At 34.3% G+C, this 27,994-nt stretch overlaps 3 protein-coding genes across 9 annotated transcripts in view; all 3 read right to left on the bottom strand.

The window, feature by feature from the left end:
• Nucleotides 1–81: 81 nt before the first annotated feature.
• On the bottom strand, nucleotides 82–13,054 carry LOC145327300 (AP-4 complex subunit epsilon-1-like). 2 transcript variants are annotated; one of them, XM_080170923.1, is made up of 20 exons: nucleotides 12,981–13,054; nucleotides 12,518–12,661; nucleotides 11,587–11,655; nucleotides 10,544–10,570; nucleotides 9,478–9,520; nucleotides 8,817–8,960; nucleotides 7,808–7,914; nucleotides 7,401–7,460; nucleotides 6,700–6,794; nucleotides 6,232–6,358; nucleotides 5,873–5,928; nucleotides 5,484–5,554; nucleotides 4,536–4,648; nucleotides 3,948–4,019; nucleotides 2,488–2,568; nucleotides 2,105–2,185; nucleotides 1,638–1,729; nucleotides 1,184–1,293; nucleotides 688–771; nucleotides 82–200 (listed from the first exon to the last, which is right to left on the bottom strand). In XM_080170923.1, the coding sequence occupies exons 1-20, from the start codon at nucleotides 13,008–13,010 to the stop codon at nucleotides 97–99; spliced, it is 1,710 nt and encodes a 569-aa protein (XP_080027049.1). In that variant the 5' UTR covers nucleotides 13,011–13,054; the 3' UTR covers nucleotides 82–96. The 2 variants fall into 2 exon arrangements, with proteins under 2 accessions (XP_080027049.1, XP_080027048.1); XM_080170922.1 differs by lacking the exon at nucleotides 10,544–10,570 and having other exon boundaries at nucleotides 9,478–9,547.
• On the bottom strand, nucleotides 13,052–22,235 carry CycH (cyclin H). Its single transcript, XM_080170936.1, has 12 exons — nucleotides 22,169–22,235; nucleotides 21,133–21,289; nucleotides 20,608–20,653; nucleotides 20,135–20,204; nucleotides 19,840–19,897; nucleotides 17,955–18,076; nucleotides 16,432–16,501; nucleotides 15,577–15,653; nucleotides 15,344–15,437; nucleotides 14,341–14,417; nucleotides 13,877–13,978; nucleotides 13,052–13,584 (listed from the first exon to the last, which is right to left on the bottom strand). The coding sequence occupies exons 1-12, from the start codon at nucleotides 22,228–22,230 to the stop codon at nucleotides 13,536–13,538; spliced, it is 984 nt and encodes a 327-aa protein (XP_080027062.1). The 5' UTR covers nucleotides 22,231–22,235; the 3' UTR covers nucleotides 13,052–13,535.
• Nucleotides 22,236–22,237: 2 nt separating this feature from the next.
• Nucleotides 22,238–27,994, bottom strand: part of LOC145327301 (ceramide phosphoethanolamine synthase-like) — a 34,427-nt gene continuing 28,670 nt past the window's right edge. Inside the window, exons 14-19 of one of the 6 annotated variants that reach the window (XM_080170928.1) lie at nucleotides 26,441–26,527; nucleotides 26,071–26,161; nucleotides 25,226–25,356; nucleotides 24,115–24,678; nucleotides 23,516–23,693; nucleotides 22,238–23,091 (exon numbers count right to left, since the gene is read on the bottom strand). In XM_080170928.1, the coding sequence (XP_080027054.1) occupies nucleotides 24,585–24,678; nucleotides 25,226–25,356; nucleotides 26,071–26,161; nucleotides 26,441–26,527 (403 nt within the window). In that variant the 3' untranslated portion in view covers nucleotides 22,238–23,091; nucleotides 23,516–23,693; nucleotides 24,115–24,584. Of the gene's footprint in view, nucleotides 23,092–23,515; nucleotides 24,679–25,225; nucleotides 25,357–25,519; nucleotides 25,633–26,070; nucleotides 26,162–26,440; nucleotides 26,528–27,994 lie in introns of those variants that run through there. The other 5 variants (XM_080170927.1, XM_080170929.1, XM_080170925.1 and 2 more) reach the window with 5 other exon arrangements.

Here is a 27,994-nt window from a genome sequence, read left to right as displayed (position 1 = left end):
AAGGACACAATCCGTTTAGTAGTTATTGAGATCCTAAGCTTCATACAAAAACCCTTACTACTTTATATATTAGAATTTGTAACAGCCTGTTTTAAATCAAACTCCATTATATAAAGTTTTATTTTCAATTTTTATTCCTGGATTTTTTACACCAGTTTCTATCAATTTTTCCATCAGCTGAGAAAACTTTTTCTGTACCTGTTTAAATTGGTATTAGGAATCAAAAATGTGTAAGTCTAAACAAAACTGTAGGTATATAACTTTGTTGCAAAATTGCATAAATACAGATAACATGGAAAGAACATACGTTTTTTAGCTTTTGATAATTATATCATACAAAAAATTGTTGTCAAAAAAAGTTATAAAAAAACCAGCATTTTTTAATGCAGGTACGGATTTTAAAGATTATAGAGTTGCTACGCTTTCTAAATCGTACCTAATTGTTATAGAAATTATCATGCAAAGTTTTAAATCGATAGGACAATTATTGCATGTCTAAATCAACGAAAATAGCTAACCGTTACGGACGGATTAACGTAAACACAGTCCCTTATTTTAGATTTAAGCTTAAACAATTGAATTTGTGTTTGGTTTTATCAAATAGTAGAAAATCACGAAAACTTTCCAAAAATACTGCATAACCCGTCAGACTGATCGACATGTTCAGCAACTTTGATTTCCTTTCCTTGACTAATTCCGAAGTAGTATCTCCTCCAGGATCACTTGCAAGATCAATACTTTGAAAAGTTTCTGTCACATCAGCGGCAGAACCTGCAGGATCAAGTGCAGTTCACGGTAAAATGTTGCTGGTAACGATTATCTTCAAAATTCTAAGGTATCTAATGGCCAAACGGTGTAACGTATAGATTATGCTCGCACAAAATATTAACCGACAAAAGAAAACCCAAAAATAGTTTATAATCAATTATGCACAGTTATCCTGCAGTGCACATAGATGCGCAAAAGTGAATTATTTTACACCTATTTTTCTTCAGTTAAGCTTTCCCTGTTCATCATTGGATCTAGGCTATTCTACATTATTTTGCAGGCCTTCGTATGCCGCTTAACACGGTGTTCGATCATGATATGTACGTTTGGCGGTTTGGCAGTCTTAAAAATTCATAGATTTTTGGAGATAATCGTTACCAGGAACATTTTACCGTGAACTGCAATAGATTCGAACCTTTTCTTCTATCACCAGTGGAGTCTTGGGTACAATTTCTTGATGTTAAGGCCATTTTTAAACTTTCTACAAGAAATTTTTGTACCTTTCCTTTGCTACACTGTAGTAACCTAAACATAAAAATAATAATCAGTTGGAAGGAATATTGGCTGTTTGTTAAACCAGTCGCCAAAGTTTTATAATAATATTTTCTTATTCGTTGGCTTGACAACTTTAGGAATTTTTATTGAATTTGATTGGTTGTGGTTCATTTAATTGTATTTTACATAAGGGTATTTTGGTGTCATCATTGAGCATTCCTGTCATAGCCCCTGAGATGCCGAAGTAAAAAAACTAGTTTTAATATTGTACATTTTTATAATCGTAGAAAACTGGATATAATTCGATACGATTCATGATATTTCAGTGTGGCTGAGAACCGGTTCTAATCCAGCGAAATTAATGGATTACTAACCTTAATAAAGATTCAACAGTCCAGTCCAAACTTTGAGAAAACTTGATGATAACATCATATATTCTGGATACATGTTCTTCTATCCCATCAACCTTAACCAAGCATAAATGTATAAGCACATTATGAAAATTTGGTGCTTTCCACCTTAACTAACAAGCTAGCACTGACACCCCCCCCCCTTAATTCTGGATACATGTTCTTCTATCCCATCAACCTTAACCAAGGATAACATGTATTGTATAAGCAAAAAAGATATTATAAAAATATTATGCTATCTCCTTAAAGTCTCTGGTGAGAATGAAACCCCCTTCTCCTTGTTCTTTTAATATGCTGACCACTGCGGGGGGCAATTAACCTACGGAGTCACCCTGTACCCTAAATATAAACCAACCTAACCCAAAGTTTTAATGGGGGGTGGGGGTATAGTACACCCCTCTCTTCTCCACGCTTATTCTTGTATTCCCTACCTTTTTATCCTTATTTTGTGTTGATAATTTCTTGATGAACACTAGGATACTGTTGACAATTTTTACATGGTTTTCTGTGTTAATTAATGGATATATTATTACTTGGATATTACACCAGACTTTCATCTCTAATAAAGTGAAACTTGTAGCGGTATAAAATAACTATCTCTCCTATCCCCTTCCCTCTTACTGGATAAATAAACTGACCAATAAATGACAAGGGAAATAGCAACCTAAATGGACGACAGTGTTCTAGCGTTTCAACCACTAATTTTATTTAACAGAAGATATAATTTTGTTCATTATCATTGTGGATTAACCTCAATTTATCGGCCATTGTCTTATCCCTTAAGATCCCTGATCCATACATCCATTCCTGTGTTGACAATGGTTATGAGGAGATTGAGTGTCTTTAGCTGGATGGATAGGTCAGTGTGCTCCAGACAATATATCACATTATCTTCCTAAATAATCAATATGTAATAAAGTAATGCACACAGCAGGCTAAACAAACGAAAAATATCCATCAACCCCATTTAACATATAATCTCCCCCCAACTGGATGAACGAATTGATCAAAAAATAAAGTCTATATTTGCATGCTAAATGGACGATAAAGGTGGAGGTAGGTTGTGCTAAAATTCCTTAAAGGTGTGAGTTTTAATGCTTAAAAACAGTAGTAGAACGATAATATTCACCTAATAAGCGTATTCCAAATTTTTTTAAGTTAACATAAATTTTATCGTTCTTCTACTGTATTTAAGCCTTAAAACTTACCCTTGTACGGAATTTTAGCACAACCTACGTCCCCCTTTTAACCTGTCAATAAAGTCACGTATATCCTATATTTCCTAAATCAGAACATTCGTAATCTTGAGCAGGGTCCGGCAACCAGCAATGTTGAGAGATATTGAGAAATAATACAAATTGTCCAAATATTGGGTGGCGAATTTTTATATTGGAAAAGAAAAACCATTAAATTGTGATCCATTGTTGCTTGGTGGTCTGGTCTAAAATATTAGCTGTACCTGTGTTCCATGGAGGCTTTATGGGCAGGTTTCAAATATTAGCTGTACCTGTGTTCCATTAATTCTTGGTGGACTGGTTCCAAATATTAGCTGTACCTGTGTTCCATTAATTCTTGGTGGACTGGTTCTAAATATTAGCTTACCTGTGTTCCATTGAGGCTTAGTGGTCTGGTTTCAAGTATTAGCTGTACCTGTGTTTCATTGAGGCTTAGTGGTCTGGTTTCAAATATTAGCTGTACCTGTGTTTCATTGAGGCTTAGTGGTCTGGTTTCAAATATTAGCTGTACCTGTGTTACATTGAGGCTTAGTGGTCTGGTTTCAAATATTAGCTGTACCTGTGTTTCATTGAGGCTTAGTGGTCTGGTTTCAAATATTAGCTGTACCTGTGTTCCATTGAGGCTTAGTGGTCTGGTTTCAAATATTAGCTGTACCTGTGTTCCATTGAGGCTTAGTGGTCTGGTTTTAAATATTAGCTGTACCTGTGTTCCATTGAGACTTGGTGGACTGGATTTAAATATGAGCTGTACATGTGTTCCATTAAGGCTTGGTGGGCTAGTCTTAAATATAAGCTGTACCTGTGTTCCATTGAGGCTTGGTGGGCTGGTTTTAAATATAAGCTGTACCTGTGTTCCATTGAGGCTTGGTGGGCTAGTTTTAAATATAAGCTGTACCTGTGTTCCATTGAGGCTTGGTGGGCTGGTTTTAAATATTAACTGTACCTGTGTTCCATTAAGGCTTGGTGGGCTGGTTTTAAATATTAACTGTACCTGTGTTCCATTAAGGCTTGGTGGGCTGGTTTTAAATATTAACTGTACCTGTGTTCCATTAAGGCTTGGTGGACTGGTTTCAAATATTTGGTGCAGCATATCTAATCCACAATATTTAACCTATAAGAAATAAAACTAATATGTATATGTACTTAATAAAAACTTTATTTCTTTTGAAATTTAGAAATCCAACCTCAAAATCAGATAAAAATAGGCTTAAAAAGCCAAACTCATAAAGTTGACAGATGAAACACAAGTTTATCGGCTATTGTCTTATCCCTGATAAAATCTCTGTAAAGTACCTGGTTGTTTTTACTTTGTAGAAACTTGCAGATCTTTTTGATAGCCAGAGTGTTGAAAGCCTTCAGGCAATCCAGTTTACTAACTGCTATCACAGCCGTTATAAAACTTTAGGGACTAGTGTAATAAACAGCCTAATGTTCCCCCCCTCCTTGGATAATAAAAGTACCTGGTTATTTTTACTTTGTAGGAATTTGCTGATCTTTTTGATGGCCAGCGTGTTGAAAGCCTTCAGACAATCCAGTTTACTAACTGCTATCAGAGCCGTTATAAAACTTTGGGGACTAGTGTAATAAACAGCCCAATGTCCCCTCCCTATCTGGATTATAAAAGTACCTGGTTGTTTTTACTTTGAAGATACTTGCTGATCTTTTTGATGGCCAGCGTGTTGAAAGCCTTCAGACAATCCAGTTTACTAACTGCTATCACAGCCTCGCTTATTAATACCTATGATACATGTAATTCAATCGTATTTTTTCAGCTGAAATGATTTTTTAAGTATAGCTATAACCGGTTCTTATCCAGCAAATTTTAATCGGTTTCGAAAACTCATGTATAGAACCGTATTTCAGACAAAACTGGGGTGAAGCTTATAATTTTTCAGTTTAATATCTGCGGAAAGCTGTCTAGGTATAGTATGATGCGATTAATAACTATTACTGTTTTACGCTATTACAACAGTTGCATTTGAGGTAGAGTGTGGGATGTCAGCCGCCTTTTCATTAAATTCTTTTATTGGGAGGTGGAAAGAGGGTTGGGGTGATTTTTCTAGGAACCTTTTTAAGGGTAGTTGAAAGTACTTTATCTCAAAAACAGTTAAACCTTCCCTAAAGCTTCATTAAAAACCAAGTCAGTTATGCGGTTAGTAAGATTCTTAACTTCAAACACACACACACATCCTGTTACTTTAATATAAGAATATTAAACTTTAAAAATATAAGATTGAATTTCCTGAACCATGGTTTCTTTGCTAAATTCTATGCCTAGAATATTCTGAAAGATTCAAGAACCATATCAGTTCTGCGGTTAGCGAGATCCTTAGCTACAAACACACGCAGACATCCTGTTACTTTTATAGAAGGATATATTAAACTTTAAAATAAAAGATTGAATTTCCTGAACCATGGTTTCTTTGCTAAATTCTATGCCTAGAGTATTCTGAAAGATTCAAGAACCATATCAGTTCTGCGGTTAGCGAGATCCTTAGCTACAAACACACGCAGACATCATGTTACTTTTATAGAAGGATATATTAAACTTAAAAAATATAAGATTGAATTTCCTGAACCATGGTTTCTTTGCTAAATTCTATGCCTAAAATATTCTGAAAGATTTCGGTCACAGCCACTTTTCTTCTGAAATAAAAACATTTTTAAAAGCGAGGCTTTTCTATAATCCGTAAGTCCGTCCGTAACGGTTAGCTCTTTTTTGTTAATCAGACATGTTATAATTGTCCTATCGATTTGAAACTTTGTGTAATAACTCCTGAAAAATATTTAGATACGATTGAGTTCTTACCCTGCCCCATAATATAATTTTGAATCTTTTCGGACATCATGAGAAGCTTTACTGTGAAGGAGAACCATATCAGTTCAGTGGTATGCGAGATCCTTTGCTAAACACAATCACACAAAGACATCCTGTTACTTTATTCTAAAAAATGCAATGTTTACCTATTATCTGTATTGATAGCATTGTTCATTTTGGATAATGTTCTCATAATGTGAACCTAAAAAGAAGGAAAATGATCATCTCATTTACTGTTAATTGAACAGATTATAAATATGTATAACAAAAGTTGACCAAAAGAAGGCATTTGACTGTATTTGCTCATCATTGTTGAAGTCGATTGCAGAGGATAGGATTGTATCTCTAGATTGTAAATTATACTGGTATCCAAAGTTTTATAACTGCGATATCGTAGTCGTTGGCAAAAATACTTCCATTGATTTTTTTAATAGTTAGTTCCAAACTGCCATCATGTATATGTTTGTACACGTGGAGTTTGGGTACTATTACCCAATCTTATTACCTGTGTCCAAGGAGCCACTAGTCCCTTGTAACTAAACTCAGCTGGAAACCTGCCATCATGTATCTGTTTGTACACATGAAGCATTGGTCCCAGCACCTGGTCACAGGATGATCCGTTTTCAACTAACCTACAGTAAATTCCTGTATAGATTCCAAACCATTTAGTAACTACTTTATTAGAAACAGTTCTAATTCATACTGAAAAATCATGTATAGATAATCATATGACAGACAATTTTAATTAATACCAGTTTTGTTAGCCTTTTAATTTATCATTTTAATACCCACAGAAAGCTGTTTTGTTCTTTGGAAGGGCATATTTTTTTCCTAGAGGGGCGATTTCTTTTGGGAGGGTGGAGGTCTATGTATTATAGAAGATTAACTGTAAAGGAGAACCATATCAGTTTAGCGGTTAGCGAGATCCTTCAGTACAAACAGACAGTACTTTAGTATATTAATATGGATTTACCTTTTGGATAAAATTTGAATAGCCGTGGACACCACCCCTGGGTCTTGGTCACTCAGACTGGATATGATAGTTCCTTCCAGGTTTTGCCATAGATCCTGTCACACATACAGGTAAACATGACATTTATCAGGGAAAAAAGGGATAAGACCATGGCCAATAAATTGATGTACAATGTACATCCATAATGATGATACACAAAATTATTCCTTTTGTAGATTACAATCAGTGGTTGAAACGTTAGGACACTCAACTTAATGAACCAACCAATCAAAATTCAAAAAAGGATATGACAGTTCCTTCCAGGTCTGTCCAGAGATGACATTTATCAGGGATAATACAATGGCCGATAAATTGATGTACATCCATAATGAATAATGATGAGACACAAAATCTATAAAAAAATGTCTTATCCCTTTAGATCCCTGCATTTATACAACCAACATAAAGCTACTCTAGAATTAACTTTGTGAGCCATCCAGGTAAACATGCCATTTTATTATACACAATCAACAGAAATATTAATTTTTCTCATCGTATTATAGACAGCTTTCCGCGGATAATAAAATGAAAAATTATAAGATTAAAACTAGTTTTGTTCGCCACGAGTGACCGACAACACACACACATATAACACACAGAGAGGTCCTATTACTTTTATATATGGATAAGTTTCCAGTTTTAATAAAATATGTCAAGTTTGCCTTGTGTGCTTCGCCCCCAGTCTCAGAAATCTGGCAGAATCGATCCAAGGTGATCAGAGCCTTAGTTAATGGATATATTATTACTTGGATGTTTTACCACATTTTTATGTACTCTAATAAAAGTGATACTAATGGATGAACGAACTGATTAATGAATGAAGTACATATTAGCAACATTAATTAAAGATAATTTATTCTCTGTCGGTATATCCATATATTTTTTGTCCATTCACAGAAAGCACCAGCTTTTATGTACTCTAATAAAGTGAAATTCGCTGCTAGCTAAAATAATGATACCCCCTTTACCCCCATTCCCTCCCCTTCTACTGGATGAGCAAACAAACCAATAAATGTGGTCCATGTTAGCAATAAATTATATTTATCCACGTATATATTATATCCAATGCCTTGGTTCTGACGAGGTAGTTGGGGTGGGTGCACAGTTTCTGTACCCGCTCCAGAAACACCGCTAGGACGGAAGGATCTGTGATGAGGTTGCAGGAGGCTATCAAACCTGAGGTGTTTTTTTTTAAAGATGTGTTAACTTTCAGGGATCTAAAAGGGTTGAGACAATGACGGATAAATTTCTGTACATCTCCAATGATGATACACAAAATTACCAATTCTTTCTTTAGATTACAATTAATGATTGAATGGTTTGGATAATCAACTTAATGAACTAGCCAATGAAAATTCAATAAAAGTCCCACAAGCCAACAAATAAGATAACGCTATTATAAAACTTTGGGTACTAGTGTAATAAACAGCCAAATGTCACCGCCAGGACGGAGGGATTTGTTATTAGATTGCATGAGGCTATTGAACCTAAGGTGATTTTTGAAAGATGCGTTGACCTAATGCGGTCTTAGAAAAGAAATACATTTTTTACAGAAGTTTTATCAATAGCACTAGAAAAATATTTTAGGAATACTGAACTTTCCGCCCCTAGCTAAAAAAATATTTTTTTTATTTGGGGGGGGGGGGGGCAGTTGGGCAGTTATGTAGTTTATTTTTGTTTATTACTTTAGGCCTCTCTCAGGGGTTGGGCTTAGGGGAAAAACTGCCCTCCCCACTTTTCATTTTAAAAATAAGGGGAGGGATGGTTTGTTATAGTGCTCAACAAGCAATTTTAGGGAAAGCACAAAAGTATCCTTGATTAATTAAAAGCCAGGGAGGAAGGAGACATTCGGTTATGTTTTACACTAGTCCATAAAGTTTAATAATAACGTTTTACTATTCGGTGACCTAACAACTTTGGGGTATTTTATTGAATTTTGGTTGCTTGTTTCTTTAAGTTAAATGTTCAAACGTTTCAACCCCTCATTGTAATTTATAGAATTGGGTGTACATCAATTTATTGGCCATTGCATGTCTATTCCCTTTAGATCCCTGAATTAAAGGCACACATCTTCTAACCTGTAAGAATACTAGGTACAGACGACTTTTCTGACAAATCCTTTACAATAGAATTGGTAACCATGATTCGTAGTTGACTGTGGGCTGGTAACAGGAGGGAGGAGGCCAGGTAACCAAGCTTTCGGTGTAACAAGTTTGGGGCCTATCAAATTAACAAGAGTCAAAAATGCTAAAATAATGATTAGAACCTGAAGCTAGTGATCACAAAACAGTAGACTTGTAATTAATATACAGTTTGGAAGATAAAATATCAAAAATAAAATTGGCCCAACTACTGATCCCTGGGGAACGCCCCAGATTATATCCAATTTAGAGGAATTTAACCCAGCTTACGGTGTAACAAGTTTGGGTCCTACCAAATAGTCCCCTCCACAAGAGTCATAAATGATAAGAAAGGACGGTCGCTATTGTAATGATTCTGGACATGTGCAATCTTCACAGAAAGCTAAAATTGCAAATATAGTTTTATTTTTTACCATTGACATTATTAATTTCTATTTATTTCTACTCGAACTAGAAATAAAGTTTTGGCGAAGATTTGTTTTACAATATTTCAAAACATTATAAAAATCATCAGTGAAAACATTGAAATGTTCTCCATGTGAAAAAGAACAATTAAAATATATTTGAATACATGTTTTTTATTGACTCTTGTTCTCCTGAGCAAGTTTAACAGCATGAATATGGAGAGTTGACACATCATGGCCCATCAGATACAGAAACATTACTCTATGCATACAGTTCTCAGTAACATTCATAGACAAGGGATTGATCTTCAGATTAATTATCTTCAGATAAAAAAATGTGAAAAAAAACATCACGAAACCTATTGCAATATAAGATATTTTGGGTAGTTCAAATATCATTACTTTTAATGTCTTTAGATATAAGGTTGCTCATGACCCATGAGACAAAGAGACATTACTCTATGCATGCAGTTCTCAGTAATATCATGGGACAAGGGATTGTTCTTCCGACAAGTAATTTTGATAAAATGTGAATGAAACATCACGAAACCTATTTGCGTATTGAATGTTTTGAATAGTTTGACTTTTAACGTCTTTTAACATATGCTAAAGTAGCAGGTATGACATGTTTAGTGTTTAAACATCATGACCCAAAAAATACAGAAACATTACTCTATGCATACAGTTTTCAGTAATATTATGGGATAAGGGATTGATCTTCTGATAAAATGTGAATGAAACATCACGAAACCTATTTGCGTATTAAATGTTTTAATGTCTTTAGATATGAGGTGGATTCACTACACACATATGCTAAAGTAGCAGGTATGACATGTTGACACATCATTACCAATCAGATACAGAAACATTACTCTATGCATATAGTTCTCAGTAATATTATGGGACAAGGGATTGATTTTCAGATCAATAATTCTAATAAAATGTAAACGAATCATCACGAAACCTATTTGCGTATTGAATGTTTTAATGTCTTTAGATACGAGGTGGATTCACTACATACACATATGCTAAAGTAGCAGGTATGACACGTTGACACATCATGACCCATTAAATACACAAACATTACTCTATGCATGCAGTTCTCATAATATTATAGGACAAGGGATTGATCTTCAGTCTAATTATTATAATAAAATGTGAATGAAACATCAAGAAACCTATAGGCGTATTAAATGTTTTGGATGGTTCGAATATCACAACTTTTAACGTCTTTAGATATAAAGTTGATCAATGATCATGACCCATCAGATACAGAAACATTACTCTATGCATGCAGTTCTCAGTAATATTAAGGGAAAAGGGTTGATCTTCTGATCCATAGTTCTAATAAAATGTAAACGAATCATCACGAAACCTATTTGTGTATTAAATGTTTTAATGTCTTTAGATATGAGGTGGATTCACTACACATATGCTTAAGTAGCAGGTATGACATGTTGACACATGACCCATTAAATACAGAACATTTCTCTATGCATGCAGTTCTCAGTAATATTCATAGACAAGGGATTGATCTTCAGACCAATTACTCAAATAAAATGTGAACAAAACATCACCAAACCTATTGGTGTATTGAATGTTTTGTATAGTTCAAATATCAATACTTTTAACGTCTTTAGATATAATGTGAATCATGTCCCATAAAATACAGAAACATTACTCTATGCATGCAGTTCTCAGTATTATTATAGGACAGGGGGTTGGTCTTCAGACAAATAATTTTGATAAAATGTGAATAAAACATCACGAAACCTATTGGCGTATTGAATGTTTTAATGTCTTTAGATATGAGGTGGATTCAGTACACATATGCTAAAGTAGCAGGTATGACATGTTGACACATCATGACCCATTAAATACAGAAACATTACTCTATGCATATAGTTCTTAGTAATCCTTATAAGAAATTAACAGGATTTTTATGTAATAGGTAAAAGGGGGTTCAGTGCTCAACTGAAACTTTGGGGGTGAGCCAGGGATTTATTCTTCTAAACTAAAAAAACAAAAGTGCATCACAGATTTCAAGATGTTTAGTGAGCAAATGGATTTATTATTGTATAGATCTTACACCAGATTATTATGTACTCTAATATAGTGAAACTTGTAGCTGGCTAAAATAACTATCCACCCCCTCCCCTCCTACAGGTTGAACGAACTAACCAATAAATGAGGTCAATATTAACAACCTAAATTGTTGACAATTTACCCCCTGTCATAATATCTACGTATTTTCTATATCCATTGACCGCTAATCTTAAAATGTATAGGTACTGAGCATTCCTGACAATACATTCTGTGATGGTGGATGATGTTGTATCCGGATTATTCAGAATTAGACTACATTGCTCCAACTTAACAAAAATTAATGTTATTTACTAAGTATATTTGCGATTACTTTTATTTAATGAAATCTTCCAATTTTTAACATGTACAAAACGGCCTGCTTAATTGCTTCAAGATCCATGTCAGATCTATATAGGAAATAAATGTCTATAAACGAGCTCAAGTTTTCCAAGGAATATATGATTAAAACTCATAGTGCTCCAATAATCCATAATAAACTCTCATTGCCCAGAACGATAAGACCCATTATTTTACTTTATTAAAAATAAATTCATTTTTTTCATTTCATGTTGCTATTTACCTTATATTGATGTATTTAATTTCTAATCATAAAAAAGAAAATTTAAATTTATAATATGATAAATTTAAGAAAACTATGTTTTAAAAGAATTCGATTGTGGCGACATTTTGTGTGTTCAAATATTAAACTAAAATTGTAATCATCATCATTAACCCTTTGGTGATGGTAATGTAAAGAAAAAAATATAATTTAAAAAAATCTTTTAAAAATCATTTAAATTATTAAATATTTACTTTCTTTTAGATAGTAATGCCGGGTGAGGAAAATAGATTTATTGAGAAATAGATATGCATATAGAAAACTAGCCAATAGGGAGATAATTATATCGAGCCAACTCTAGTTTATCATATTATAGACAGCTTTCCGCGGATATCACAATAAAAAGTTTAAAAATTTAAAGCGATTTGTTAGGCCTGAGGGGCTGAAGGCCCTGGTTAATCAAATTATTTTAAATCTTAATATTTTTATTTTAATTCGTAAAAAATGTCTGTACTAAAGTGATATACATGATTTTTTAGTATGGCTGAGAACAAGTTCTAATCCAGCGGACATTAATCGGTTTCAATTACCTGTCTTTTAGCCAACTCCCCCTCCTCTTTGGGTGTAACTAGGGCCAGGTGCTTGAGGGTGTTGGCGAGGGCGGGTGCCAGGCTATGGGGGGAGGAGGGGGTGGGCGCTGACCAACCTACACCCTCCCCACCTCCTATCAACACCTAAACATAGAAAATTGATCTAGAAAAAAAAATATTTAATTTAATTTGGGTAGATTAAATATTAGAGTAAAACACTATTAGATCTGTTGATAAAATGAAATCTTATGAAAGCGAAGTTCTTCTATAATAAAGGGTCTGCCAGTCCGTAGCAGTTTGCTCCTTTCGTTAATTTAGACATGTTAGAATTTTCCTATCGATTTGAAACTTTGCAAGATAATTCCTATAACAGTTAGGTACGATTATGGTAGCATAGCAACTCTATAATAGTTACCAGAAAGTCAGTGCGTAAAGTAAAAGCTTGTACGTCCTTGATCCTTACCTTAAAGGTTTTTTGTAGAATTTCTGACATTGCTGTCTACTATAAAAGCAACATTTTTACATAAAAATTAATCTGAAATAACAAACAGTTATTAGAAAAGAATAAAAAATTAAATGTATTCAACTGTCGATTTTGGTAGAAATTGTATCACAGATTAATATTAATATTATTAACAAAAGGTTTTTATTTATTATATAGAAAAATACAAAAATTAGAATTATGAAAGTTATTTTCAGTATGGCTTCCAAACAGATTAATATCCGGTCGATAAGAACCTGTTATCAGCCAAACTGGAAAATCATGTATCGCATCGAATTGCAGAACATTTTCACCAATTTTAATATTAAAATTATAAATATTCGGGGCTAACAAAACTGGTTTAATTTCACAATATAATATCCACGGAAAACTGTCTATAAAACGATACGATAAATAACTATTGCATGTTGGAATTATTTTGATTATAACATCAAAACAAATATTAATTTACATAAAAAAAATGAAAAAGTTTGAGAAATGCGCGAAAAATGAAAAAAAAACAAGTTAAACCCGGTTTTAATTGGCTGGCGGTGACAAAGCTTTGAGCCCAAGGTCTGAGTCTTTCCTGAAATAAGAGATATCATTCGGGGAGGGAGGGGACATTAGACTGTTTATTACACTAGTCCCCAAAGTTTTATAATACCGTTAAATTAATAACTTTAGGAAATTTTTATTAAATTTTGATTGTTAGTCCAAACTTATCAATAAAAAATTAACCTTTGTAGTGAATCTTTAAATAGGTCCAGAAGTGTGTTTGAAGAGAAGAGAAAGAAACTTCCATAAAATTAATTTTGTTTATCAAAAGTGAAAAAAATTTCTTCATTGTCCTATCATTAAATCCAAGATTCTTGACTAACCTACTAGTTTTGGCTCTGGGTTCAATCAGGGAATCTTCTTCGTCCACCAACTCTTCCAGCTTTCGTTTATAGGCTACACTGTCAGGATTATTATCTTGGTTTCTAGATAGATAGATAGGTATAGAGGTTTATAGGCTACACTGTCAGGATTATTTTCTTGATTTCTAGATAGATAGATATAGAGGTTTATAGGCTACACTGTCAGAATTATTATCTTGATTTCTAGATAGATAGATAGATATAGAGGTTTATAGGCTACACTGTCAGAATTATTATCTTGATTTCTAGATAGATAGATATAGAGGTTTATAGGCTACACTGTCAGGATTATTATCTTGATTTCTAGTTAGATAGATAGATATAGAGGTTTATAAGCTGTACAGACAGACAGACAGATTGACAGAAAGACAAATTTACAGACAGACACAGACAGATAGATAGATATAGAGGTTTAAAGACTCTACCTGCACGCCTCTAGCCTGTCACAAAGTGCCTTGATATGCCTCACTGGTTCTTTCATGTTCTTTACCATTACTCGGATCTAAAATCAGAAAATAAATATTACAAACACAGACATAATACCTAATGTATTCTTTTATAATAAGTAACAGGCACTGTGTCTATGTGTCTGTACCGAAGGATCTCTTTAACCGCTGAACAGATACGGTTCTCCTTTCCAGTGTAGCTTCCCATAGATTGTGGAAAAGCTTATAAATAGTACATACCCTAGAAAAATAGACCAACCCCCCCAAAAAATGAAAATGAGGAAATGTTGTCTGGAAGTCTTAACTGAGTGGCGCCTGTTTATTGTCCAAGGCATTCCCCTTACTCTGACTTTAAGAATAAGTGCCGGACAAAATAGCAGCAGTGGTTAACATTTGTAGAGTCTCTAGTATGACGCCTACCTGTCTAACACAAGTAACAATATTTCTGATGGCATCAGAGCCCTGGCCTCCAAACAGGTGTATGTATGTGTGTGTGTATGTGAGTGAATGTCTCTCTAGTATGACACCTACCTGTCTAACACAAGTAACAATGTTCCTAATGGCGTCAGAGCCCTGGCCTCCAAACAGGTGTATGTTTGTGTGTGGTGTGTGTGTGTGCCTACCTGTCTAACACAAGTAACAATGTTCCTAATGGCGTCAGAGCCCTGGCCTCCAAACAGGTGTATATGTATGTGTGTGTGTTTATGTATGTGAGAGTGTGTCTCTCTAGTATGACGCCTACCTGTCTAACACAAGTAACAATGTTTCTGATAGCATCAGAGCCCTGGCCTCCTTACAGGTGTATGTATATGTGTGTTAGTGTGTATGTATGTATGTGAGTGTGAGTCTCTAGTATGACGCCTACCTGTCTAACACAAGTAACAATGTTCCTAATGGCGTCAGAGCCTTGGCCTCCAAACAGGTGTATGTGTGTGTGTGTGTTTATGTATGTGAGAGTGTGAGTCTCTAGTATGACACATACCTGTCTAACACAAGTAACAATATTTCTGATAGCATCAGAGCCCTGGCCTCCAAACAGGTGTTCTGTTACATAACTGTCCAAATTCTGCTTCTGTCTGAATTAAACAAAAACATAACATTCATAAATGAATGAGTAAAAATTGTAAGTAAATTTGTTACAATACTGTTTAGAGACATAGTAGGAAACACATCCTGTGACTTTATTAAAGTACTGATTAAAAATACATATTTTACCTGGAGGCTGCGTGAATAATAGCTGCAAGAGCAATTTGTGAGGGAGAGTAGATCAAAATTGCGTCAGTTAGAAACACCTAGGTCAACAGAATATAATTTGTGAGGGAGAGTAAATAAAGATTGCGTCAGTTAGAAACACCTAGGTTAACAGAATATAATTTGTGAGGGAGAATAAATCAAAATTGCGTCAGTTAGAAACACCTACGTTAACAGAATATAATTAAATTTGTAAGGGAGAATAAATCAAAATTGCGTCAGTTAGAAACACCTAGGTTAACAGAATATAATTTGTGAGGGAGAATAAATCAAAATTGCGTCAGTTAGAAACACCTACGTTAACAGAATATAATTTGTGAGGGAGAGTAGATCAAAATTGCGTCAGTTAGAAACACCTACGTTAACACAAGATTACACAACTTTTGTATTCGAAAAGAAAATTGGTCATATGGGGTTATATTTTTCTCAAGAGAGAGGTACCCTAAAACCCCCTTATTTGTTTTGTTTACAAAAAAAATTAGAGGTCTGAGGGAGGGGGGGGGTGGTGTATTTTTCTTTTTCGGGGGGATAGGGTGTCATCAAACCCCCCAAGAAAATGGTTTAAAACCACCGCAGATCCAGCAGATATATATTATCCGAAGAGTAGAGCCCAATCGGTTAAGTGGTTCCCGAGATATTAAGCTACAGACGGAAAGACAGACATCCTTCTACTTTATAATTAAAGAAAAAATTTGCTATTTGAAATGCTTAACCTGGTCTATAAAGGTGTCAATATCAGATCTAAGGGCTTCAATGTTGTCCATATACAGACAGACAGACAGACATCCTTCTACTTTATATTATAGATAAATATTATACCTGGTCTATAAAGGTGTCAATATCAGATCTGAGGGCTTCAATGTTGTCCAGATGTTTACATCTTGTCTTTCTAATAATACAAAGATTTTGTAAAGATTTTTTCACACGCTCAACTGTTTTTTCCCACGGCATAGAAAAGGATTTCATCAAGAACGTCGGGGAATGAAATTGATTTTTCTTACAATAAATTTAGGGGAGTTAAAAGGAGATCTTTATATGTCCAGAATTTTACATCTTGTCTTTCTAATAATATACAAATCTATTATAAAGGGATCTAAAGGGATAAGACAATGGCATATAAATTGATGCACATCCCTAATGATAATGCAAAAAAATGACCTCTACTGTTGATGACAATTATTGGTTCAAACGTTTAGACACTCATTTTAAAGAACCAACCAAAATTGTAAAGCCAACGAATAAGACAGGTTTCTATAAAACTTTGGGGACTAATAAAAAGGCCATTGTCCCTTCTCTCTCTCTCTCTCTTTGTGAATTTTAGACAAACTCGAAAAATTCAAATTTTAAGGAATAAGACAATGGACGAAAATTAATATACAACACCAATGATAATAAACAAAGTTACCCCTTCCATAGATAAAAATTAGTGACTTAAAAGTTCGGACACTACTAAATTGTCTGGAACGAATAAATAATAATTCAGCAGAAATACCTAAAGCTTTTTGGGCCAACGAATAAGATAACTTTGTTCAAAACTTTGAGTACCAGTGAACTTTGGGTACTTACAAATCAATAAGAAGTCCCCCAGCGGCCTCCAGGGATTGTGGATAGTCAGATGAAAGTTTAATATGATATTATGGTAATAAAACTTTGGGTACCAGTGTACTTTGGGTACTTACAGATCAATTAGAAGTCCCTCTAGCGGCCTCCAGGGATTGTGGATGGTCAGATGGAAGATATAGTAGTTATAAAACTTTGGGTACCAGTGTACTTTGGGTACTTGCAAATCAATGAGAAGTCCCCCCAGTGGCCTCCATTGATTGTGGATGGTCAGATGGAAGATATAGTAGTTATAAAACTTTGGGTACCAGTGTACTTTGGGTACTTACAAATCAATAAGAAGTCCCTCCAGCGGCCTCCAGGGATTGTGAATAGTCAGATGGAAGTTTAATAAGATATTATGGTTATAAAACTTTGGGTACCAGTGTACTTTGGGTACTTAAAAATCAATGAGAAGTCCCTCCAGCGGCCTCCATGGATTGTGGATTGTCAGATGAAAGTTTAATAAGATATTATGGTTATAAAACTTTGGGTACCAGTGTACTTTGGGTACTTACAAATCAATGAGAAGTCCCTCCAGCGGCCTAGAGGGATTGTGGATGGTTAGATGAAAGATATAGTAGTAATAAAACTTTGGGTACCAGTGTACTTTGCATACTTACAAATCAATGAGAAGTCCTTCCAGTGGCCTCCAGGGGTTGTGGATAGTCAGATGAAAGTTTAATATGATATTATGGTAATAAAACTTTGGGTACCACTACAAGTGTACTTTGGGTACTTACAAATCAATGAGAAGTCCCTCTAGCGGCCTCCAGGGATTGTGAATGGTCAGATGGAAGTTTAATTCTTTCAGAAGGAGAAGTTCATTGTTTAAAATTACTCGGGCGGCTCGTTCTCGGTTTCCCTGTAACAAAAATAGTGAAATTAAAGTAACATGATGTCTGTCTGGCTTTCTGTGTCTGTCTGTATTGAGGGATCTCGCTATGTAGCTTCTCATAGGTTCTGGGGATCAAGTCAAGCTGAGTATGCCAATAGCCTGTTTTGGCACACGCTACTTGACTTGGGGGAATATTGGCATACTCTACTTGACTAGGGGGAAAATTGGCACACTCTGCTTTACTTGGCGTAATATTGGCATACTCTGCTTTACTTTTCAAGATATGCTTTTTCTAAGATTTTGAAATAATTTATGTATATAAAAGCGGCTCCACCAATGCCCCCCCCCCCCCCCCCCCTCGAAGTCTATAGGGGCATTTTAGGGAAGGAGAGAGCTGAAAATCTCCTTTACATTTAGGTTTTAAAAAGAAAAACTATTGTAACATAATCATGGTATTTTAAAGGACCAATAAGAAGCTTCATTGAAAGAAGAACCATATCAGTCCATCGATTAGTGAGATCTTTTATTTTGAAATTTTAATGGTTTTAGGATAATTTTCGTAACTTTTCTACTACTTGGAATAAAGAGCTTCTAGATGCTAGGGACGCACTGCTAGTTTATATATTTTACGTACATAAAGTAGTAAATTTGTAGGTTGAATTATTATAATATAAATCGGAAAATATGTTAAATTCATTTATTTTTTTTGTCATGCTGCTTTGTTTGCTAAACTATTGGCATACTATGCTTTACTTGATGAAATATTGGCATACTATATTTTACTTGGGGGAATATTGGCATACTCTACTTGACTAGGGGGAATATTGGCACGCTCTGTTTTACTTGTTGCCATTGGCACACTCAGCTTGACTTGATCCGGTTCTGGGAACTTGGAAAGGTGTATAGCTATTTTGGGAGAGGGTACCACCCACCTCCCAAGAGAAATCGCTCCAATTTATTATAAAAATTAGGACAGTAAGGGGAGGTTTTCAGTGCTTGTTTGTTTGTTTGTTTAGCCCGACATCTACTCATCCTCCATCATCATTTACATCTGTTGCCAGATTTAGAAATCTGGCTGCTTCCAAGGGTCGGGTCCAGAGGTCTCTGGTTGTAAGGTTGGTCCTATTGTTAGGACATTCAAACAGGTGTCGAGTTGTGTGAGAGTGTTGGTTGCAGTTGGGGCATACATCTTGAATAGTAGGGTTGATTCTGGCCTTGTAGCTATTCAGAAAGGTACTGTATCCAGAGCGCAGCTGGGATAAAGTGGCTCTGGTTGCTCTGGGGAGACATTTCTCTGACTTGTGAATTTGGGGGGGAGGGGCAAGTAACACCTTGTTAGGCTCCATGGCATTGAGGGCCTCCTTGACACTTTTGGTGTGTATTAGTTTTAATTTAGACTTATATACATCCTCTGGGAGGTCAGGGCGAGACATGTGCCTGATTTCTTCTCCAAATCTAGAGGACAGGGTTTCTTTCAGTGCTCGATAGGCACTATGAGGGAAAGCTTCCATTAAATAAATTTGTTATGATATAATTATTATTTATCGCATCGTATTATAGACAGCTTTCCACGGGTATGAATGAAAAATTCTAAGATTTAAACCAATTTTGGTAGCCACGAGGGGCCGAAGGTCAATGATAAAAATGGTTTTAATTTCATTTTTATTTTAATATTAGTGAAAATTGTCTATAATACGATACAATACATGGTTTTTCAATGTAGCTGATAACCGGCTCTAATCCAGCGGATATTAATCGGTTTGGAAACCATACTGGTAAAGTTTACTTACAGGTATGTTTTCCACAAACTTTCCAATTGAGATATTAAACTCCTCAACTTTAGAAGCTGAAAATTAATGACATTTAATAATGGATATAATATACGTGTATATTTTGACAGGGTATATTTTGTCTCCAATTTAGCTTGCTTAAATGGTCCCCATTTATTGGGCAGTATTTTCCTCCAGTAGGAGAAGAGAGGATGGGGTGATCTTTATTTTAGCTAGCTACAAGTTTCACTGAAAATCTGGTGTAAGATACAACTTCCAAGTAATAATAAATCCATTAAAATCAAATGTCATTCCTAGATAAATGGCGGTAACTAATATTTCTTTAGGATGGTAATCCATTATGGAGTTCCGCAGGTAGAATCTCTAAATATTATCACAATTTTTATCAAAAATATCTCTCGGTTTCATTTTCTTTAATTAGGTTCGGTCCGTCCGTAACAGTAACAGCTCTTTTCATTAATTTAGACATGTTAGAATTGTCCTATTGATTTCAAACTTTGCATGATGATTCCTATAATAATAAGGTACGATTTAGAAAGGGTAGAAACTCTATAATTGTATAATATGAGAAAGTCCGTTCGTCTATTCAAATCATGCTAATTTTTAACTTTTTGACTACAATTGTTTGTATAATATAATTATCGTATTCATCTGATTTTTTTAATAATGATTCCTGGGACAACAAGGTACACTATTATTATCCTGTATTTAGTCAATTTTGCAATTTTTTCAGATAGCACTTTAATCTTAATAAATTGTGTTATTCCTTGAAATAATGAAAAGATGTTCCGATGACTCCTTTGGGCATCGGGGGCTGAAAAAGGAAAAAACATTAGACATCATTTAAACATTTTTCAAGTATTACTTTAAAACCGATATATATCCTCTGGATTAGAACCGGTTCTCTATAATACTGAGAAATCATGTATAGCATCGTATTACAGACAATTTTCCATTAATATTAGAATAAAAAAAAATTAAAATTTCGATCCCTCTGGGGAAACAAAACTGGTTTTAGTCTTAGAATTTTTCATTTTAATATCCCCGGAAAGCTGTCTACAATACGATGCTATAAATATCTTCAATCAAACATTTTTTTGGCGAAACTATTCCATAACTTGAGTATGTACGACGCACGTCCGTCAGATAGAGATGCAATAAAAGGAATCCATGTATAAAAGTAACAGGATCTTTGTGTGTTTGTCTGTCTGTGTGAACCTAAGAATCTCAGTAACCGCTTGACCTGGTACAACATCCAAGTAATAATATATCTATTGTTAAAATAAAATCTACCTTGAACTTTGCGCAGAATTCAGCCAGCTTAACCTCAAAATATCTGAGTACATCCTGCTCCTCCTCCATGTTTAAATAGTTCAGAGTTTCTCCGCCAGTGTGCTTGCTGGCGCTAGAGTGCATAGCCACATATTGCTTGTTCACTTTGTCGCGGCATCTTAAAAAAAACGGGGGTTTTTAATGCAACCATCTCGTAATCAATGTATAAATGGCACTTAGAATTAGAATTTTGATCTGAAATATTGCATGAGTAATCCTTGGTAGGTCTATTTTCCCTAAATCGAACAAAAAGTTGAAAAAGTAACGGCTAACGGCTCAGCCGTTTAGCCGTTTTTTGGCTATTTTTAGGGCAAATCTGTCATAAATTAAGTAGGAATCAACTTTTTGAAACATATTTTTGCTTTAAATCATGTGAAATGATAGATTTCTAGTACCAGCAACTACCGACTAGAACCGTTTGAAAACGTTTTGGAGCGGAAAAAGAGTATTATGTGGAGATAGGTTTCGTGATGGATTTGAATTAAAATAGCCCAAAAATGGCTAAACGGCTGAGCCGCCAGCTGTTAGCCGCTACGTTTCCAACTTTTTGTTCGATTTAGGGAAAATAGACCTACCAAGGATTACTCATGCCATATTTCAGATCAAAATTCGAATTATAATATTATTTGACTCAAATGAACCTCCCTGAATATCGTTCCCTGATTTGCATATTTAAAAAACGACTTCGAATACTATGGATAACCGCTGAATAAGAACCGGTTCTTAGACATTTTAATTTCTGCGAAAAGCTGTCTAAAATACGATGCAATAATTAACTATACTAGTTATCAGTGCTCAACAGGGCCATTTGTGTAAAAGCACCAACAGGTTTTTTTTGGCACCTCTTTAATTGATATACGTGGATATATTGACATGGATGGGGTAAAAGGGGTAGGATTGGGGGTATCTTTATTTTAGCCAGCTGCAAGTATTACTTCATTAGAATACATGTAAATCTGGTGCAACATCCAAAATATAATGTATCGCCATCGAGTACCTCATTAAAACTTCTTCAGATCCAAACATCCAATTCTTGAGTTGAGAACTGTTGGAAAACATTTTCAAATCTGAAAACAATCATAATATTTCAGGTAAATAACATCGTATGATAGACAGCTTTCCGCGAATATTAAAATGAATAATCATAACATTAAAAGCTGTTTTGTTAGACCCGAGGGACCAAAGGCCCAGACTAACTTAAATATTCGTGAAAATTTGTCTTCATTACAATGCAATACATGATTTCTTTTATGGCTGAGAACCGGTTCTAATCCGGTTTCGAAGCCATACTTGTATACCAAATATTATTTAGAATTTATTAGTTAGGTATATTTGTTTTATTATTAATATCATTAAAATATATATCTTTAAAATCATGAAATTTCAGTTTCAATGTAAACACCAACAATTAATTTACATATATTCATCTAACATAGTTGGAAAGCTAAACAAAAATTGTAGAGTATAATGGCTATTATAGTATGGAGCGTACTAAAGACAATTTTCCACGAATTTCAAAATAAAAATAATAAAATCAATAAGTACCAGTTTTGTTAGAACCGAAGGCCCGTGATAACAAAACTAGTACCTATTAATTTAATGATTTTTTTATTCATGGAAGATATAATTTTTCAGTATGACTAAGAGCCAATTCTAATCCATTAGATATTAATCGGTTTCAAGGCCATATTCGAAATAGTTCTGACATTTCAAACTCAATTCTACAATTTTTAATTTAACTTTCCAAATATTTGAACAACATCGATAATCATATAAATTAATTTTAAAAACAAGCTAAAACAAAGATCAATATGATTTCTTTTCTAACATCTTTGGAATAATCATTAGTATCACAATCTAATTAATTAAATAACCTATTATTACAATAATAATTCCTGGACATGGTTTCCAAGGTTTGAACTAATTTTGTGCAAAATTATTCCAAGCAAAAACTATGCTAATGTGCTTCTAAATCTATGTTTAAACTAGCGGCTATGCCCCTAGAGGCCTCTTAGTGGTAGGGAGAAGTTCACCCCCTATTTTTAAACCTAATTTTTAAAAGAAAAAGTAAAAAAAATATGTTGGGGGTAATTTTTTTCTAGTGTCAATTAATTTTGGGAGGTTGGTAGTACCCTTCCCCAGAATAGTTAAAACCTTCCCAACCTATGTAAAAGAAGAACCATATGGGTTTAGCTAGACCTTTCGTTAAGATACACACAGATCCTGTTACTTTTTTAAAAAGAATATCTGAAACAAAATAAAAAAAAACTAAAAGAATTATAAATTCTAAAAATATCTTTTTTGAGTAACAAATGAGGAAAATTAAAGCATTATTTTGGCTTACAGGATAATGGTTGATAGAATATAAATAATAAATTAAAATAGCATTATCGATAGCTTAAATAGATATCAATTATAAAATGTATATAAAATTAACTAATTGTAATAATATCTAAATCATTGAACTATGATTACTGATTATCTACATAATCAAGGTTTCTTGGAGTTTTCCCTGAAAATGCCTTGTTGAGCAATGAAACCCACTCTCTTAATTATAAAATAAAACGAACGTACGGAAGGGGATGGGGTAGTTTTTCGTACATAATAGGCCAGATTAGGTTAGTTTACAGTAGCTTGGTTATTGCCCAATGCAGCGTTAAAGCATAGGAAACTAGGGTTTGGCCGGATATCCGGCCATTTTCAATTTCCGTCCGGATACTAGATATTGAAACTATCCGAAAAACCGCATATCCGGTAATTTGCCGGATATCCGGCTTTGGCCAAATACCCGACCAGATACAGGATATCTGGCATTAGAAACATGCCGGATATCCGGTATTCGACCAAAAAAGTATCCGATCTAACCCTAAAAAATCACCCCCCCAATAATTTTGATTAATCTATTTTTAAAATAAGAGGGAGGGTTTGCAGTGATTGACAGACACTTTGTGGGAAAGAACCGGTTTCTTTGTACATCTTGAAATGGAAGAGATATAAATGTTCTAATAAACAAACAGCTTTATATTAAATAATTATATTGAGTTTTTCATTCTGAGGATTTTACATGTTGGGTCCGTTAACCATTCGTCTTACATATTAAATAATAGTTAATTATCGCAGAGTATTATAGACAGCTTTCCGCGGATATTAAAATAAAAAATTATAAGATTAAGACCAGTTTTGTCAGACAAACTGATATTAATTTTATGATTTTATTATTCGTGGAAAATTGGCTGTTAATACCATGCTATACATAACTTTTCAGTATGGCTGAGAAACGGCTCTATTCCAGCGGATATTAACCGGTTTCGATGCCATACTGTAGAATGATTGTTCCTACCACGATGATGACTTTATTTGACTTTAGGACTAAAGAAGTAGTCAAAATATCCACGTTTATTATATCCATTATTCTATTTGACTTTAGTTTTGGACTTCTCCCTCTTGATACCACGAGATCTGGGGGAGGGAATCTTTTCTGAGAATGCAGAGAACTTGTGGGAGAACCTAAATATTAAATAGATTAATTACAGGGATCTTAAGGGATAGGACAATGGCCGTAAAATTGATGTATATTCCTAATGATGATAAACAAAATTTGCCATTCTGTAGATTACAATTAGAGATTTGAATGTTTGGGCACTGAACCTAATGAACTTACCAATCAAAATTCAATTTAAGTCCCCAAAGTTGTTAAACTAACGAATAAGTAATCGTTATCATAAAACTTTGGGGACTGGTGTAATAACAGCCCAATGTCCTCTTCCTCCCTGAATAAATTACCCGAAAGAAAGGGACATTAGACTGCCAATTACAAAGATATAAAACCACGTTATCTTGTTTGTTGACTTAAAAGCTTTGGGGTACTTCAATTGAACTGTAATTGGTAAGTTTGAAACTAGTAGTGTCCTAACTTTTTAACCAATAATTTTAATTCATTATAGAAGGGTTATCATAGGGGATCATCGTTTTGTTAGAGCCTCCCTCCCCCCCTAATGTTCAATTTTATTTAGATAGAGAGATATTATTTTATAAGGATATAATATCCACTTACCTGGTAGCTATATTGTGTAGGTCAACCCCAGTCAATGGAAGTTGAAACTCATTTGGAATTCTGCCATCAATATTCTGTTCAAAGAATGAGAACAGGGGAAAGTAGAACCAGGTCCTCTTCGCGTCGAAGCTCTATAAACAAATACATTAAGACATAACAATCTAGTAGTGTCCTAACTATTCCACCAATAAGCTAGAATCTATCCATAAATGTTCTGTTAAAAGAAGAACAGGGGAAAGTAGAACCAAGTCCTTTTCGCGTCGAAGCTCTAATAACAAATATCATGTTAGCCCTCAATACCATGAAGGAAGGGGACATTGGACTGTAATTTAAACTGGTACCCAAAGTTTTAAAACAAAGAAAGAGAACAGGGGGAAGTAGAACCAGGTCCTCTTTGCGTCGAAGCTCTAATAACAAATATTATTTACATATTAAAGTAGAATAGTAAAATGTGTCTGTCTATACCAAAGGATCTCGCTAACCACTGAACCGAAATGGTTCTTTTTTACTATGTAGCTTTTCATATGTGATGGGAAGGTTTTTAACTATCTTTTATAAGAGTTATCGCCCCCCCCCCCCGTATTTTTTTTCTTTTACACTAAAAACGAGGGCCTAATACATACAGGTAGTACATGAAGGATATGCCCCTAGAGGCATCTACAGACAGACATCCTGTTACTTTTACATAAGAATTGACAATAAACAAAATTATACCTGGTGAGATTTAAATAGAGCCCTATTGTTGACTAGAGTATGGTAGTAAAGAAGGATACGCCCCTATGAGGCATCTACAGACAGACATCCTGTTAGTTTTACATAAGAATTGACAATAAACAAAATTATACCTGGTGAGACTTGAATAGAGCCCTATTGTTGACTAGAGTATGGTAATATAAGAAGAGTCGGCTGGTTATGTAAAATGCAATAAAAACATCTGTGATATCAAACAACAATTTTTATTGGTCATATTTTACACTGGGTTTTAATTAAAAAAAAAACATTTCAAAATACATATTTAGCGCATCGCGTCATAGACAGCTTTCCGGAGAAATAAAAAAAAATTAAGATTAAAACCAGTTTTGTTAGTCCTGAGGGGCCAAAGTTCAAAATGGTATTAATTTAATGATTTTATATTCGTGTAAAATTGTCTATTAAGTTTATTTAAGTTAGAATTAAGTTTAGACCTAAAATAATAAAAAAAATAGTTGTTTTCCTATTGAGTAATGTTCGTGTGCCGCCAGAATGAAGAATATTCCAAAACAGTTACAAACCCAGGTAAATGTATGTAAGAAATAGATATTCCTGAAATAAAATGATGGTTTTAGACTATTTCTGACAGAATGAAGATAGTTTTAGGCTATTTTCTGATAGAATGAAGATGGTTTTAGGCTATTTTATGATAGAATATTCCAAAACAGTTAAAATCCTGGTAAAGGTATGCAAGAAATAGATATTCCTGAAATAATGAATGGTTTTAGGCTATTTTCTGTTAGAATATTCGATAAGAGTAACAAACCCAAGTAAAGGTATGGATGAAATAGATATTCCTGAAATAATGATGGTTTTAGGCTATTTTCTGATAGAATATTCCAAAACAGTTACAATCCTGGTAAAGGTATGCAAGAAATAGATATTCCTGAAATAATGAATGGTTTTAGACTATTTTCTTGACGTATGAGGGGATGTACAGACAGACCAGAATACGAGTATAGAGTAGCTTCGGCGCAATTATATATTAATAATTTAACAAAGGTATTTCATAAAAAAAATACAAGATTTATTAAACATTTAAACTGGTTAGAATAGGCAGAATAATGGGATGATTATTTATTGAATATATTTAAATATGATATCAATTCAAAGCTTGGACGTCACGTTTTCTGTACAGGACAGAAAACCACGTGCACAGGAATAAGGAACTAAGACTGTCGACAACCTAGCATATAGGTATACAGTCTACCGAATGTAAGCTGATGGTGAGATGTTCACACAAAGGCCTACATAAATCAACTGGCCCTCAACGCAGCAGGATGGAACATAGTGGCGGTTATCAGTGTAGGTCTGACTCAGCTGGAGAAGTATAGGAATGTGGACAGGGATGGAAATGCATAAACTTGAATGAAGAAGGCACTATGCCACATTCTGTTAGAATATTCGATATTAGTTACAAACCCAAGTAAAGGTATGGAGGAAATAGATATTCCTGAAAAATGATGGTTTTAGGCTATTTTCTGATAGAATATTTCAAAACTGTTACAAACCCAGGTAAATGTATGCAAGAAATAGATATTCCTGAACAAAAATGATGGTTTTAGGCTATTTTCTGCAAGAATATTCCATAACAGTTACAAGCCCAGGTAAAAGTATGCAAAAATAGATATTCCTAAAAATAAATGATGGTTTTAGGCCATTTTCTGACAGAATATTCCGAAACAGTTACAAACCCAGGTAAAGGTAAGCAAGAAATAGATATTCCCGAACAAAAATGATGGTTTTAGGCAATTTTCTTTAAAATATCCAGAAACAGTTACAAACCCAAGTAAAGGTATGCAAGAAATAGATATTCCTTAACGAAAATATGGTTTTAGGCCATTTTCATTCTTAACAAACCCCTTTAAAATTCAGACCCCTGGATGCTAGTCCTTATATAAAAAAGAAACGTTGACTTCCTGTCTTTAACTATTCTAGGGGAGTGTTAATCGCCCATTACAGAAAGAGTTCAAATCCATGAAATGGTATTTTCATAAAACAAATTGGTGATCTTTAACA

Source organism: Acartia tonsa, chromosome 8 (assembly GCF_053477335.1).
Source record: "Acartia tonsa isolate MP-2025a chromosome 8, ASM5347733v1, whole genome shotgun sequence".
Classification (NCBI taxonomy): Eukaryota; Metazoa; Arthropoda; class Copepoda; order Calanoida; family Acartiidae; genus Acartia; species Acartia tonsa.
The sequence above is the reverse complement of the archived record's forward strand: the minus strand, read 5'-3'. Positions and strand labels throughout refer to the sequence as shown.